Here is a 16,055-nt window from a genome sequence, read left to right as displayed (position 1 = left end):
GTTCAGCAAGGAAGCCTGGTGACGCTGCCATCATTTTTTAACTACGTATTTCACAGGAAAACACTTTCTGAAACATAATTATTCTAATGATTACATATTGCATCACCTTCTTTGTTAGTTATCTGCTCATGTTTGTCCCCTATAGTCTATCCTGGTGTTATTGTCATGTCAGGTTTAGTGTTGTGACTGTTGTCTCTCATACAGTGTCTCTGGCGAAGCCTTTAATTGTATTCAGAGAGAGAGAGGGAAGAGAGAGAGAGAGAGAGAGAGAGAGAGAGAGAGAGAGAGAGAGAGAGAGAGAGAGAGAGAGAGAGAGAGAGAGAGAGAGAGAGAGAGAGAGAGAGAGAGAGAGAGAGAGGGAAGAGAGAAGAGAGAGAGGGAAGAGAGAAGAGAGAGAGGGAAGAGAGAAAGAGAGAAAGAGAGAGAGAGAGAGGGAGGGAATGAGAGCATGCACTCTCTCTTGCGCACACCACACATGCAACACACACACTTCAATTCAAAGGGCTTTATTGGCAAGAGAAAACAGACGTTTACATTGCCAAAACAGAAAGAACAATACAACAATACAATCAAAACAAGAATGATGTACATGTGAAGGTCAGAATCTTCAATAGATCAAATTCTATGTACCAAGGTCACTCAATGCAGGAATATAGACAATGATTAGTCTTTAGGGTGGTTGTGTTCCATTTGATATCCTTCTCCTATCACAGCAACTCACAAATCTTGCTGCTGTGTTGCTGCACACACACACACACACACACACACACACACACACACACACACACACACACACACACACACACACACAGAATAAGCTGTGGGGAAACATGTGAATGAAATGAAGATCTATGTTATCACGCAGTACGTTTTTGTTTGACAGGAAGTATATATATGCCTATTTAAGATTTTAGGGACATCTTACATTTTCTCTTTTAGTTTGTAAGTGGTAAAGGTTTTTAAACCTTACAATGTAAACACACCACAACACATTTTGCACAATGCTTTTTTGTTGTTTTGTTTGATTGTTTTCCATCCACTCTCCCACCTGGGGAGAGCCCCGAACTGAGCTCATACTTCCTTCAATGCATGAGGAGTGACCAGGCCTGCTACCCTAGTAGCCATAGAGGGTGTATACCCGAGTAGGGTTTATACCTGAGGGTGTATACCTGCTACCCTAGTAGCCATAGAGGGTGTATACCTGAGTAGGGTTTATACCTGAGGGTGTATACCTGCTACCATAGTAGCCATAGAGGGTGTATACCTGCTACCATAGTAGCCATAGAGGGTGTATACCTGCTACCATAGTAGCCATAGAGGGTGTATACCTGCTACCATAGTAGCCATAGAGGGTGTATACCTGCTACCATAGTAGCCATAGAGGGTGTATACCTGCTACCATAGTAGCCATAGAGGGTGTATACCTGAGTAGGGTTTATACCTGCTACCATAGTAGCAGGTATACTAGGCAGTCACATTTTATTAAACTATAGCATAGCCATGCAGTGAGGTCGCATTGTATTAAACTATAGCATAGCCATGCAATGAACAGCATGGTTGTTTTTCACCACTTGCGCAACAAAGACACACGCACATATTAACTGTATATATGGTGATTTCGGGTGTGCCAGTACAGTACAGTGACAGTACAGTAGAGGGATCGACCCCCACACGGTAACTGTCATTTCTCAACCGTTTCGGACACGGGGCGGCTCGCCGGAATCGGGCCGGCACCCTGGGTGCGTTCCTGTGGCTCTGGAACTCCCCCCTCCCCCCCCCGGGGACACCCGGGGGGGGGGGAATTATATAATTTGTTGTGGAGACAATGTCATTATCTTTCTTGGGCAATGATGCTGACATAATGATTATTTTACAAATAATGTACATCAATTTTGTTGAGTTTAATAGTATTCCCTTTAAATATCTTTAACCTTTGTGTACTAATGTGTACATTATGTACTCTGTAACATCTTCCGCCATTCTCTATGATGTAGTTGAGAATATGTAAGATGATGATACTCCGTGTTCTACTGCAATAAACATAAATAATAATAAACAATGCTTCGTACTTTCGGCATTGATCAACAACACTAAAGTAGAGACATAAGGACCGGAGGAGAGAGAAAGGCACATACTGTATAAGAAGACAGCCATACAATAACATACTTTATTTCCATCAGTGATCATGAGCCAAAGAAGCGTATTGGATTAACAGCCAAAATGTACACGCAACTCCAATACACCTAAAGAACTACTAAAGACACACAGTGGGAGCCATAATCTTACACCTAAAGAACTACTAAAGACACACAGTGGGAGCCATAATCTGGTACTCAGTGTTCAAGCCCAGTTGCAGCAGTCGCAGCTGGTGTCGAACACGAGGCCAGCGGCGCAGCCCTGCGGGTAGGTCTGCCCGTTGGCGCACTGGTAGTAGTGGTTCTTGTTGGTGGGGTTTGGGTAGAACCCGTTGTTCCTGGTGGAGCAGAACCCAGAGCCTCCGCTGCTGCTTCCGCCGCCGCCACCGCCCGGCACGGGACGGGGGTGCTGGGTGGGGGTGACGGGGGCCAGAGGCTGTGCGCGAGGGCTGCAGCCTGCAGGGGGAGACAGAGGACAACGTGGGTGTCAAGCAGTGTTGTTTTTGGCAGCAAATTTCTATTTTAGTTTTCAGTCTCCTGAATAGTTTTCACTTAGTCTTAGTCACATTTTAGTCACCTGGAATGTATTAGTGTTAGTCTAGTTTTAGTCGACTAAATGTCATAAGATTTTAGTCGACTAAATCTACAGGTGATTTAGTCGACTAAAATGTATTTTTGCGGGCCTTGTTGCCGTCATAATGACTTATTTTACACTTGCTGAAAATAGCCGATCTACAAGCTCACACGCATTGTGAGCTTGTCGATCGGCTATTTTCAGCATGCAACCAAGTGTAAAATCACTTATACTGGATCTGTTGTCCACTAGTCCCTTCCTAATATTTTAGTCTAGTTTTTATTTGTTGACGACATTGTCAGTATATTTAGTCTTAGTTTTAGCCACCATAGCATAGTTTTAATTTAGTTTCCATTTAGTTTTCTTCAGTGGAAAAGGTAGTCGACGAACATTTTTCGTCTTAGTTTTAGTCGACGAAAACAACACTGGTGTCAAGAGAGATGGAACCGTCTCCGATGGGAGTCTTTGTGGAAATGTGATAAGAGTATAAGAGTATACCGAAGTCCTGATGTCACTGTACACTACCCATGGGTCACGGCGTTATTATTATTATTATTATGTATTGGAATCCCCAGGTGCAAATATTAGGAACTTTATTTATTCTATACAATACATACCTATACAACTGTCCTGTACTAAGAATAGTGTATACCTACTCTATACAACTGTCCTGTACTAAGAATAGTGTATACCTACAGTATACAACTGTCCTGTACTAAGAATAGTGTATACCTACAGTATACAACTGTCCTGTACTAAGCTGGAAAAAAAAATGTTTTTCACCGACAGTTGATGCTTCATAATTATGATCCATATGAGTAAAATCAGCAGGGTGGTTTGTTTATTTTTGGAACACAATTCTTATAATGACGACATACACCATCTAAGATTAGCTTCCTCTAGCGGCAGTGATGTCAGACTTTGGTGCTCCATGTCTGGTTCTGTACTGTACGTGTGTGTGTGCGTGCGTATGTGTGTGACAGAGCATGTTACCGGCAGCTCCGGTTCCCAGGCCGGTCTTGATGGTGTTGATCAGGGGGTATTTTCCCTGGCCACAGAAATTGCCACTGAAGTCGTCCAGGTCCAAACTCCAGACCATGGCTCCACCGAACCCGCTCTGCTTCAGCCAGTCGATCTGTGTATAGATAGACGGACCGGGTTGTTAGTACTCCCAGAAATAGGAGACAGAGGCTACGAATCTGAGCAATACGTCAAATGCCAATAGCGCACCTTGATGTTGAAGCTCTTGATGTTGTCGTATCCGACCCAGGTCTGGGTGTTGTAGGCGTAAGGCACCATCTGGGGGGCGTCCCAGGCCTGAGTGGCGCCTTGCTTCAGGAAGGTGCAGATCTAAAAGAAGGCAGAGATTTATAGGTTATCCTCACACGCATGTGCAATTCAGCCGGTGGGGGACATGACATTCTTGTACTCCGAGCTTCACTGTGGAAGAAAAACAAAATAAGAATATACCTCATAGTAGGCCCAGAAGCCAGCCTGGCGGGTGAAGGGACCGGCGGGTCCAGCTCCACTGTTAGCAGCACCAACAGCGGTGTTGGAAGAGGAGGCCAGACGGAAGGTGTGGCCGTAGGTGGGGAAACCGACCAGCAGCTTCTCAGCTGGGGCGCCCTGGCTCTTCCAGTAGTTCATAGCGTAGTCCTAATATATATGGACAAGGAAACATTTACGGTTTACAGTAAAGACGATACATTCATACAGTTAACCACAATATGCAAATCATAGTCTAGAGAGAGGAACCTGCACACACTCACCATGTTGAAGTAGATCAGACTACCCTTGTCAGATGGTCCTCTGTACAGAGGGCTGTTCTCTCCAAGAATCTTCTCCCAGGAGCCGTGGAAGTCGTAGGTCATCACATGGAGGTAGTCCAAGATACTGGTGAAAGGACGGCGGTATAGTCAGTGTCGCCCACACAGTGTGTATGACATTAATCCCTGTATATGTGCTTGGTGCTTAATGTGTGTTTGTGTGTTATCTATACTGACCCTCCGATGGCGGAGATCTCGTATCCAGTGTCGATGGTTCCCTTTCCAGCAGAGACGGCAGCGGTGAGCATCAGACGAGGGCGGTTGGTCTTCTTGGCTTCAGCCTCGAAGGCAGCCAACAGCTCCTGCAGGGAGACAGGAGTTGATATCCTTATAGGAGTTTGTAACATAGGGGTTTGTAACTCAATTGGTTTGTAACTCGTTGAGCTTTGGGGGTGCAAATAATTAGCTTGGAGTGCTGGCGTTTCACTGCAGGGCGCTGAGGAGACACATGACATGAATTATGTAACGTGATAGAAGGCTGACCTGACACAGGACGGTGTAGCGAGCCTTGTCCTCAGGTGGGGAGCCACGAGAGCCTGGGTACTCCCAGTCGATGTCCAGACCGTCAAACTCGTACTGACGCAGGAACTGGATCACGCTTTGGGCGAAGGTCTGACGGTTAGCAGGACTGGCCACCATGGCTGTGAACCTGCAGAGAGAGAGAGAGAGGGAGAGACGGAGTCATACTAGTGCTTTTATCCATTCCTGAGGTTCCTGTCACTAGCTGATCTTTATTACTCACTTGGCAGTACCAAAGTTCCATCCACCAATGGCCAGCAGGGTCTTCAGATTGCTGTTCCTGGAAAAAAAAAGAAAATATATTCTTTGAGTTCACGTGCCTTTGTGTCACACTGTAGGATGCAGTAGGTGTGTCGTGTGTGTGTGTGCGTTTCTGCTCGCTCACTGGTTCTTGAGAGCCTGGAACTGTCCATATAGCTTCTGGTCGTCCCACTCGAAGGACTTGATCATGTTGTCGTCCATGGTGGCGAAGGCATAGATGAGGTGGTCACAGAGACATGGGTCAATCGCCGTGGGGAAGTACTTCCCAGCACCGGGACGGTACTGTCCCCAGTTGGTGAAATAACAGGAGAGGATGTAGGAGGATCCTGCAAAGACATGGTATAAGATGCAGTTATAGGTTGTTTTGTTGTCGATATATCTTTTTTGTATTCTGCCATTTGAGAGTAGCCTTTATCACACCAAGTAGACACACGTACGTACCTAGCTGCACGTGCAGCAGGAGAGCCAGACCTGCAGACCCAGAGAAACAAGCAGGGAGTCAGTTAGGAAAAGCACTCGAGGTGCGTTCACACAGGAGGTGACGAGCATTCACACAGGAGGCGACGATACTTTTCATGTCGCTTCATTCGCATGATTTTGGTCACTGGGACATGTGACGCATATTTGCCTGTGCTATTTCTGTCCTATCCTATTGCAGCATGCTGTCAAGCTTTGTATGTACTGGTAGGTATACACATAATAGAAACATTATCGAAAACTAATAACAGATTTAATTTAACTTTAGCAGTTGTAGGTGTGACATTAACCAAGATGGAGCAACTACGTGGTTGACAAAACATATGTACTGTAGGCTACCGTAGATTACCATCAGCTATCCTGCCTGGGACAAAATTATTGTGGGGCTCGGTGGTAATTTGTTCGTTTGCATTGACTTTGTATATAATGCTGCAGGAAAAACATATCTTGTGAATGTGCCATCAGACTTGAGGAGTATAGTTTACCCAACAAAAATGTTTGTTTGTTTTTTGTCACATTCCTAAGCCAATACTTTGATGGCTGGTGTAAAGATGCTAATGTCTCCATGCAGCAGGAGACCAAATGATTGGCTTGAATCTCTAGGAATTCAAGTCTTCACAGGGTGTGTAATAACTAATAAGAAATAAAGTCATGTTTTGTGTGAACTATACTCCTTTAGTTAAGACTAAATGACAGACAAGAGTTACTCATTATCAAACACATTTGTGTTTATACAATACTTGATAAATGTAGCTAAATAAAACAGATATATTACTCAGCTTACCAACGCAGATGAGAAGCTTGCCCATGGTGCCTCTGTACGGCTAACATAACGCCAGTAAGCCCTTAAATAGGTTCCATTTCCTCTCCATATCAGTAAAGCATTGTTTGATCCGGCTTCATTATTTTTGTTGCTAATCAGCAGCTCCACCTCATTCATGTTCTTGGTCAGCAGTTTCCCTTTTCTGTTTTCCACTGGCGTTGTAAATTGAGCTGATAACTTTCAAGTGTCATTCAATAATGATATGATTGCTGTTACTATAGTTAGCAGGACTAGTATTGACGGGATACAGAAATTGTTTATGAACCAATAGGCTACAACTATTTTACTTTAATGCTTGATTATTCATTAATATTATTAGTAGTACTAGTACTAGTATTCCTATAAGCCAATACTTTGATGGCTGGTGTAAAGATGCTAATGTCTCCATGCAGCAGGAGACCAAATGATTGGCTTGAATCTCCAGGAATTCAAGGCTTCACAGGGTGTGTAATAAATAAGTAATACAGTAATGTTGTGTGTGTACTTACTGTACTAGTAGTACTAGTACTAGTAGTACTACTACTAGTAGTAGTAGTACTACTACTAGTAGTAGTAGTAGTCATATTTTGTAAGGTGTTGCAACTAGATGCTTCTGGTGGTTGATGTAGTGGTTTGGAGAGCCTCTATGTTTTGATGCTGTAAGTGTATCGTTGTGTGTTGACATGGTACTGTTGTGTCTATGTATTGTATTCATTGTATTGTGCCCGAGGAGTCAGACCCCCTCTAAAACGAGACGATGTACCTCAAGGGGCTTTCCTTTAGATAACATTTAAATATATTTAAATGTGAAATGTCACCACCTAAATCAAAAGTTAGGAAAACCTAGAAACACCACATCAGAGTGTGTAGGTTGATAATGCAGTATCAGTATACCTGACAAAGGCCCTTTGAGGCCGAAACGTTGTATTTTTTGTCCGCTCCGTCAATACATTATGTTGGGACATTTTAAAACGGTGTGTGGATCTCCTCTCTTTGACAATTGGTTGGTATACCTGCTGATGTAAGCAGCCATGATGTTTTTGTTTGAGAGGATGAAGTAATCCATGCAGGCCAAATTTACAGTGCAGAAAAACAACATACTGTGATGCACGCCATGCCAGTTGGTTTGCATGGTTGATACTGGTGTTTAATTGTTTATTCAGTAATAGTTAAGTGCTCTGCTACATGGCTTATCATCCTAAAATGTCACCCTTTAATGTCACAATGACCCGACACAGTTGGACAGCAGAGAAACACCCAACCCCTGCGTCATGCAGAGAAACACCCAACCCCTGCGTCATGCAGAGAAACACCCAACCCCTGCGTCACATACGCAGCACATGCGCTGAACAGTGTCTGTCCTTCCATGTCCTTGGATGTGGAGGAAGAGTTTGGTGATCGTGAAGTAAAGCGGAACATTCGAATAAGGCTCATAAACTTTTTATTACATCTCTGAAGTTTAACCCATTCTGACCTGAGATCAGATTAAAAAAATGTCTTCTACATCCTGACAGTTTTCTGAAAAAGCTATGTTTCTATGTCAGTGGTTCTTCGATTTTTCAAAAATAGCAGACCTACAAGCTCGTAGCGTGCCACTCGGTGGCGCGTTATGAGCTTGTAGATCTGCTATTTTTCAATAGCTAAAGCATGACATAATGCTAACACCAAAAGGGGTTCCCGCCCAAAATGGGTTCCCTTTACCGTCCATGACCTTGTCAACCACCACCCACTATTTCTCTAGAAACTATTAAAATTAAATGTATACAGTTTATTAAAAAATGTAACGTAGTGCATAATTACCCTCATCCCTCTATGTCAACATAAGGTTCAGATGTCTGCGGGCACTGGGGGGGAACGAACGATATCCACTAACTAAATGCTATTAATATTATCGCTGATGCTGCATTTTATATTCATAAACCGGTAGAAATGTTCCCAATGCTAGAGAAAGTCCACTTGGCCTCAAGGTTAATAGAAATCCCTGGGATTTATTTTCGCTGCCATCACAAACTAGAACTAAAGTTATATATACTGTAGAGACAACGGAGAGGTTTGATTTAATTGTAATATTTTATCTATCTTTTATCTACGTAGACCTACACTTTTTTTTTTAAACAAGCCAATAAACAGACTAAGCCGAATCTATATGAAACGCCTTGTTATTAGAGTGCATTGCAACGTGCGTGCGTGTGTGCAGTTTTATATAGAAGAAGATGTGTACAATTGTGAAACATCATAGGGTTAGATTTGTACCAAATCTGTCCACCAGAGAGCGTCAACGAGTCATAGAATGTCCAGGGCCATTTTGTGTAAAACAGCAAAGACCCTTCATTAAGGGAGGTGGATGTATAGTGGTTAATTGGTGCAGTCAGCTGTAGGTTGGGGGTAAGGAACTGTGATGGGACATTGTGCATTTGTTTGTTTGTTTAACTGTATGATTGCAATGCGTTTGTTTTTTTGTTTTTTTTGCTTTGTATTCATGGACATAATTATCCTGATGTTTCTTTGAAGATTTTGTTTAGCGTTTGTGCTGCCATGTGGGTGTATGAAAACAAAATAAACAAAATAAAAACAGCGAAGACCAGTGGTTTATCACCCTTGATCTATAATGCTTGTAACACGTACTGCATTTCAGTTCCCATTCTCATAACGCACAATTCAATGTTTAAATGGTTGGATTACAGCAGTGTTTTCAAACATTTTGACAACATAATGTTTGTTTAAGCAACGGGTGCTATAATGTCTGCTTTGGTCCTCAACACAAACATTACATTTTCCCTGTTTTCTTAAACAAGCATCGTTGAAAAACAAACTGTAGGAGGGGCCCTCAAAAAGAAAACAAACCGTAGGAGGGGCCCTCAAAAAGAAAACAAACCGTAGGAGGGGCCCTCAAAAAGAAAACAAACCGTAGGAGGGGCCCTCAAAAAGAAAACAAACTGTAGGAGGGGCCCTCAAAAAGAAAACAAACTGTAGGAGGGGCCCTCAAAAAGAAAACAAACTGTAGGAGGGGCCCTCAAAAATAAAACAAACCGTAGGAGGGGCCCTCAAAAAGAAAACAAACCGTAGGAGGGGCCCTCAAAAAGAAAACAAACCGTAGGAGGGGCCCTCAAAAAGAAAACAAACCGTAGGAGGGGCCCTCAAAAAGAAAACAAACCGTAGGAGGGGCCCTCAAAAATAAAACAAACCGTAGGAGGGGCCCTCAAAAAGAAAACAAACTGTAGGAAGGGCCCGCAACAAGAAACGTGAAACAAATAACTAGCAGTTAAGGCACTTTGAGGCTTTACATTTTGTTTGACTTAGTTGGTTCCACAAATAAACAAATTAAAATAGTCCATCTATAAGATGGGTTTTCAACAGGTGCAGGTATTGCATGTGGTTCCTGACCATGCATTTAGTAATGTAGGATTTGTTTTAAATCTTCTAGTGACCTGTGATGAGTCCATCCATGTAGTAATTTACTGACAAGTTGGAGTTCAAGAAATTCAACAGAATCTCAAGAAGTGCTTGATTGTCTGGTTGAGTCATTATTATTAGGACATTTTACCAGAAACAGTGGGATGTACACACATGGGATGGGATGCATAGCAAGTGTTAACTTACAAAAGCACTAATCCTAGCCCATATCCCCAGTTCCCCACCCAACACAATAGTGGTCCCCAGGTTGATTCGAAGTCAGGGTGGTGATCCCTGGTTCACAATCAGTTGAAAACCCCTGATCTATAAGATTGGCCATTTAAAAAAAAAAAGTCCTTAAATTGTCACTTTAGAAATTAGACGAAATACTTGTATTATATACACCTATACAGTATGTTTGTTTGTTTGTTTACTGCTCAGAGAGAAACAACAATGTTAAAATAATTTCCCAACCCACAGGTTGAGAAATGCACCCTTATAGGAAGAACAGTAGCTGCTTCAAAAAGTCAGCGCCTGCCTGTGCTGCTTTAATGTCGCCCGCCTACTGTACTGTGTTCCTGGCTTTGAAAGCACTGCTTGAACTCGGTGCACCATACAGTATACGTCCATATACCGTACCTCAGTGGCGCTAATGAAAGTTTTCGCTGCATTTGAGAAACTCGATAAATACTGTACAGACAGTACAGAAACACTCTCTCTCTCTCTCTCTCGGCTTGGCAACATGAGAGAGACTATGCAAGTATACACAGGCTAGACTTGTTGCAACGTGCTCAGCGCACGCACACGCAGTCACACACGCATGCACACACGCACACACAACACGCACACACACACAGTCAGCTAATAAATAGGTTATAACACCAGTAGTGTCTGCCGAGAGGAAACTGCCCACACACTCGTCGCTATAATGCAATGCCAGGGTTTTTACTTTGATTAAGCTCAAGTTGCAGATTGGACATTGGAACGCGTGTATGTACTGTGTAGGCTACACATGTATGTACATACTGTATGTATGTATGTATGTATCTAGTATCTACACATGTATGTATGTACTGTGTAGGCTACACATGTTGGTGCGTGAAGGGAACTGAACAGCAGTCTCACTAAAATGTCTGTTTCGTTGCACGGTCTATGGTTTTCCTTTGTATCCTGACTCCTTATGTATGGGCATAATGTGCAGCATGCATCTCCTCACTTTAACCAATTTTGGGTGGGAACCGCTTTTGGTGTTAGCATTATGTTATGCTTTAGCTATTGGAAAATAGCAGATCTACAAGCTCATAGCGCTACGAGCTTGTAGGTCTGCTATTTCTTTTAAATCGAAGAACCACTGACGTAGAAACATAGCTATTTCAGAAAACTGTCAGGATGTAGAAGACATTTTTAGAATCTGATGGGTTAAATATTCCAGGCTGCCAGAATGAAAAAAGGAGAGGTCCTCATTAGTGTGTGTGTGTGTGTGTGTGTGTGTGTGTGTGTGTGTGTGTGTGTGTGTGTGTGTGTGTGTGTGTGTGTGTGTGTGTGTCTCTCTCTCTCTCCTGGGGTTTATGGGTTACATTTGATTTTCAGAGGAATTTTCAGTGTCAAAAAGACGTATACTGTATGTACAGTATATGATGTAATATTTGCACATACTGTACTGTGAAGATCATAATAGGGAAATGTAGTGGAAATGATTACTTTGCAGCTTCAGAGGCATTTAGGTACCAGGTATCTAACATACACGCTTCAGAGGCATTTAGGTACCAGGTATCTAACATACACGCTTCAGAGGCATTTAGGTACCAGGTATCTAACATACACGCTTCAGAGGCATTTAGGTACCAGGTATCTAACATACACGCTTCAGAGGCATTTAGGTACCAGGTATCTAACATACATGCTTCAGAGGTATCTTTTGTACCAGGTGACATACTCCTAGACCAACACAGTATCAAACATACATATATAGACCAGTGGTTTTCAACTCCCTCAAGGACCACCAGTGGTCCTTGAGGGAGTTCCAGCCACAGCTTAATGATGGAGTTGGTAACCAAATGCACCCTTATATAGATCTTCAAGTAACTCTTGGGAGCGTAAAATGAAACCGTGTCGTTTGCCTGTTACAGTACATCTCCTGACCTATGGCATCAACAGCATGGAATTGTGGACAAAATCTTATCCAACGAATATAGCAATATTCTTTGGTTTTGGGTTCGAGAGGTTAAAATGTCATCAAATGGTGGTTCCGTGGCTCAAATGCTGAGCCTTGATATGAAAAGGGTTGAAAACCACTGACATAGACCAACAGTTAATGTAGCCATTCTAACATAGAACACAGTATCTGCAGTATATATGCGTGCGTGCGTGCGCGCGCGTGCGTGCGCGCATGCGTGCCCACATGCGTGCGTTCGTGCGTGCGTGTCCACAGCCAGTGATGGAAGAAATTCTCACATGTATGTGAGAATTTTGCACACAACTACTTGCACACAACTACTGTACTTTTGCAAGTTGGCACCTGAACAGAGTGCATTTCTAGTTGTGATTTTTGCATTCCACTACTGGCTACCCATAGATACTTAGATGCAATATTAAGCTCCTATGTCATGTGCAAGTAACATCTACACAGCGGTATTGATTAGGCCGTAAAACTATTCAGGTATAAATCAGTGCTACATACTGTATGTACAATCCAGCTTCAGCCTATCAGTTCATAAACCTGCCTTGACGGTCAAGCTCTGCAATTGGAGATCATTAGCCTTTACTGAATCATAAATATAGGGATTTTCATCTGATCGCTGCAAGAACCAATTATCTTTTCCACCACAATAGGCTCTCGATAGCTAGGCCACAATAGACACCCGTGGTGTCTCTCTGCCACTGCTAGCAAAGTGCTTCCATTGAGTGACTTTCAGACGGCGGGCAATTTGCTGTGGCGCTTTGATACTGTATGATTTATGACGAAGATCCGCAGGGGGCCGGCCCGGCCGTCTGGAACTTGCGTGCGTCACATTTGAATGCATCAACTATTTAAGTATTTTCCCTGGACCAAACAAGGATGCAGAAAGAAAGAAAGAAATAAACTAAGAGGGCCTCCATAGAGATACTCTTTGTCATAAATTATTTGCCACCATGCCAGTCATGAAGTAACCATGCAGCCACCCTGTCACAATAACTCACAACAGACCTCAGCAAACACCACACCACACCACACCACACCACAACACAACACAACACAACACCACACCACACAACACCACACAAGTTTGTCTTCAATTACAAATGAGCATTTGGAATTGTCGGCTGTTATGTCAAAGCCCAAAACCTCTAGCTCAAACCAAAAAGGAAATTGTAAATTCACTCATAGGATTGAAGTGATCAAGAGTCACATACAACACATGTTCCCTGTTACAACTCACATACCTTCAACAGTAGATACAATCACACTAAACAGCATACTGTTACAACTCACATACCTTCAACAGTAGATACAATCACACTAAACAGCATACTGTTACAACTCACATACCTTCAACAGTAGATACAATCACACTAAACAGCATACTGTTACAACTCACATACCTTCAACAGTAGATGCAATCACACTAAACAGCATACTGTTACAACTCACATACCTTCAACAGCAGATACAATCACACTACACAGCATACTGTTACACATACCTTCAACAGTAGATACAATCACACTAAACAGCATACTGTTACACATACCTTCAACAGTAGATACAATCACACTAAACAGCATACTGTTACACATACCTTCAACAGTAGATACAATCACACTAAACAGCATACAACACAAGCAGCAGCAAAGAAGCACAAAAAAAGGTTCCTACCTTAAGCCATCTTCTATACTTGACTGCATCAGTTGTGTAAGAAGTGATCAAACTTTGGAACCCTGCATGGATAGAGAGATGGAGCCTCCGGCGGCGTCTCCGGTCATCTCCATCCTCCAGACATCTGGCTGGCTGGACACTGCTTTCCTCCCAGTATCAATGGCACCGACCAGCCTCGTTCTCCTGACCGACCAGCCTCATTGTCCTGGCTGCCATCTTCTCACTCAGCCATGGATGTGTATAAGTTCTGGTGTATAGTTCAGTGGTCAGGGATTCAGGGCAGGCTCTCTATAGGGTCCAGCATTCACACCATGTCACCGGAGAATGGACTCAGGGCTGAGGCGAAGCAGATGGTTGGGGGTCTGGGGTCATCATCACCCTGGCTCGTGTATACTGTGGAGCAGGTTGAGAAAGACACCATAAGCTTTGAGTAAGGAAGTAAGTAAGTAAAGAAAGTGAGCTGACCAAGAGAGCCACATACTCGGTGTACACTGTACCAATTCACAACTCACTAGCAACAGCATTCAAACATACACAGCCTGTTGTCACAACACAGCCTAGTATATGTAGCTGTACATATATTTAATAATAAAAATATCCTCAAACTTTGAGGACAATAAAAATCACACAGGTGTGATTTTGTTCTTATTGCTTGGCCCCTGTTATCGCTGCTTGCAGATTCTCTCTCTCAGACACCCGTTGCTATTAGATACTGCCAGGCTTGTCACCATGGCAGCAAATTCTCAATCAATTTACACACACACACACACACACACACACACAGTGTGGGAGGATTGTATAAGTCCTTGAGCGTTCCCTCGTCCGGCTGGGAACAGCCCCTGAACAGCCCCTGTCCCTCGCTCATAACTATTTATTTTTTAATCGTGAAAATGTGGCGCAGATCTTTGAGTATATATTCTTTCAGAGCCAAAGTTTTTAACTAAAATCTTTGCTTCTGGTGGGGGGGTCCCTGGAACAACATATTTTCAGATGGGGGTCGGCGGCCAAATACAGATAATTCTGGGGGTCCTTGACATTAAATAGTTTGAGAACCACTGACATAGAAACATGGGTTTTTCAGAAAACTGTCAGGATTTAGAATACATTAAAATCTGTTCTCAGGTCTATACAGTAAATGGGTTAACATCTTCTCATCTTCTTTATGTAACTTAGAGAGCATTTTATGTAGACTTAGATAGCATTTTATGACAGACTTAACATTTTTATGTAGACATAGCACTATAAAGTATACAATACATGCATAGTTTCATTATATAGATATCCCACTGTTACGTTATTAGCTTATTAGCTTACTACTTTTGTATGTATGTTGATGTATTGCCATGCTTTTTGTTCTTGCTTAATGTAAATCGCTCTGGATTAACCCATTCTGGGCGGGAACCCCTTTTGGTGTTTTGCTTTAGCCATTGCTTTAGCTATTGAAAAATAGCAGATCTACAAGCTCATAGCGCGCCACCGAGTGGCACGCTACGAGCTTGTAGGTCTGCTATTTTTGAAAAATCCAAGAACGGCTGACATAGAAATGCCTAAATTGTAAATTGTCCCAGTGTGGAGATGCAACGTGCCACTCAGTGTTGTTTTTGGCAACAAAATTTCTATTTTAGTTTTAGTCATGGTCTCTTGAATAGTTTTCATTTAGTTTCAGTCACATTTTAGTCACCTGGAATGATTTAGTGTTAGTCTAGTTTTAGTCGACTAAATGACATAAGATTTTAGTTAGATTTTAATCGTATACAGTTGATTTAGTCGACTAAAATGTAGAAGCAGAGGTTGGGGGACATGCACAGACAGGTGGGTGGAACGGGAACTCCAACTTCCATCGTTACAGACTGGTGCTCTACAGCTGGGCACCGGTCTAGTACCATCAATTAATTAATTAAATCATTCATTCATTCGATTTGGATTGACTGATCATCAAAATAAACACTTACAGTGCAGAACCACTCCACTGAAATACTACAACTATTTTACTTAATTTTTACCAGTATCAATGCTGCCATATAGAAGGTATCGGCATAAAAATATACTTAAAGTACTAAAAGTAAAAAGGCTACTTTAAGTTTTTTTATGGCGATAATTTTGTACTCATAAACAGTTATTTCATCGGTCACTGTTGTGATGTCAGCGATGTTTTCTGATGAGGGGGTCAGAACTGGTCCATTTTTTTAACGCTCCAAATTGCACCAGAATC

The 16,055-nt window shown here is 42.5% G+C and overlaps 1 protein-coding gene across 1 annotated transcript; it reads right to left on the bottom strand.

The window, feature by feature from the left end:
- Positions 1-2,340: 2,340 nt before the first annotated feature.
- Positions 2,341-6,607, bottom strand: LOC310863641 (acidic mammalian chitinase-like; the record flags this gene model as incomplete). The annotated part of the gene is made up of 11 exons (XM_083772120.1): positions 6,577-6,607; positions 5,757-5,786; positions 5,440-5,641; positions 5,278-5,334; positions 5,019-5,184; positions 4,713-4,837; positions 4,479-4,602; positions 4,180-4,365; positions 3,940-4,059; positions 3,703-3,844; positions 2,341-2,591 (listed from the first exon to the last, which is right to left on the bottom strand). Exons 1-11 carry the CDS (start codon positions 6,599-6,601, stop codon positions 2,341-2,343), a joined length of 1,428 nt encoding a protein of 475 aa, XP_083628246.1. The 5' UTR covers positions 6,602-6,607.
- Positions 6,608-16,055: the final 9,448 nt, after the last annotated feature.

Source organism: Protomyctophum parallelum, assembly GCF_964188405.1.
Source record: "Protomyctophum parallelum genome assembly, chromosome: 8".
In the NCBI taxonomy this organism is placed as follows: domain Eukaryota; kingdom Metazoa; phylum Chordata; class Actinopteri; order Myctophiformes; family Myctophidae; genus Protomyctophum; species Protomyctophum parallelum.
This window is presented reverse-complemented; position numbering and strand designations above follow the sequence as displayed.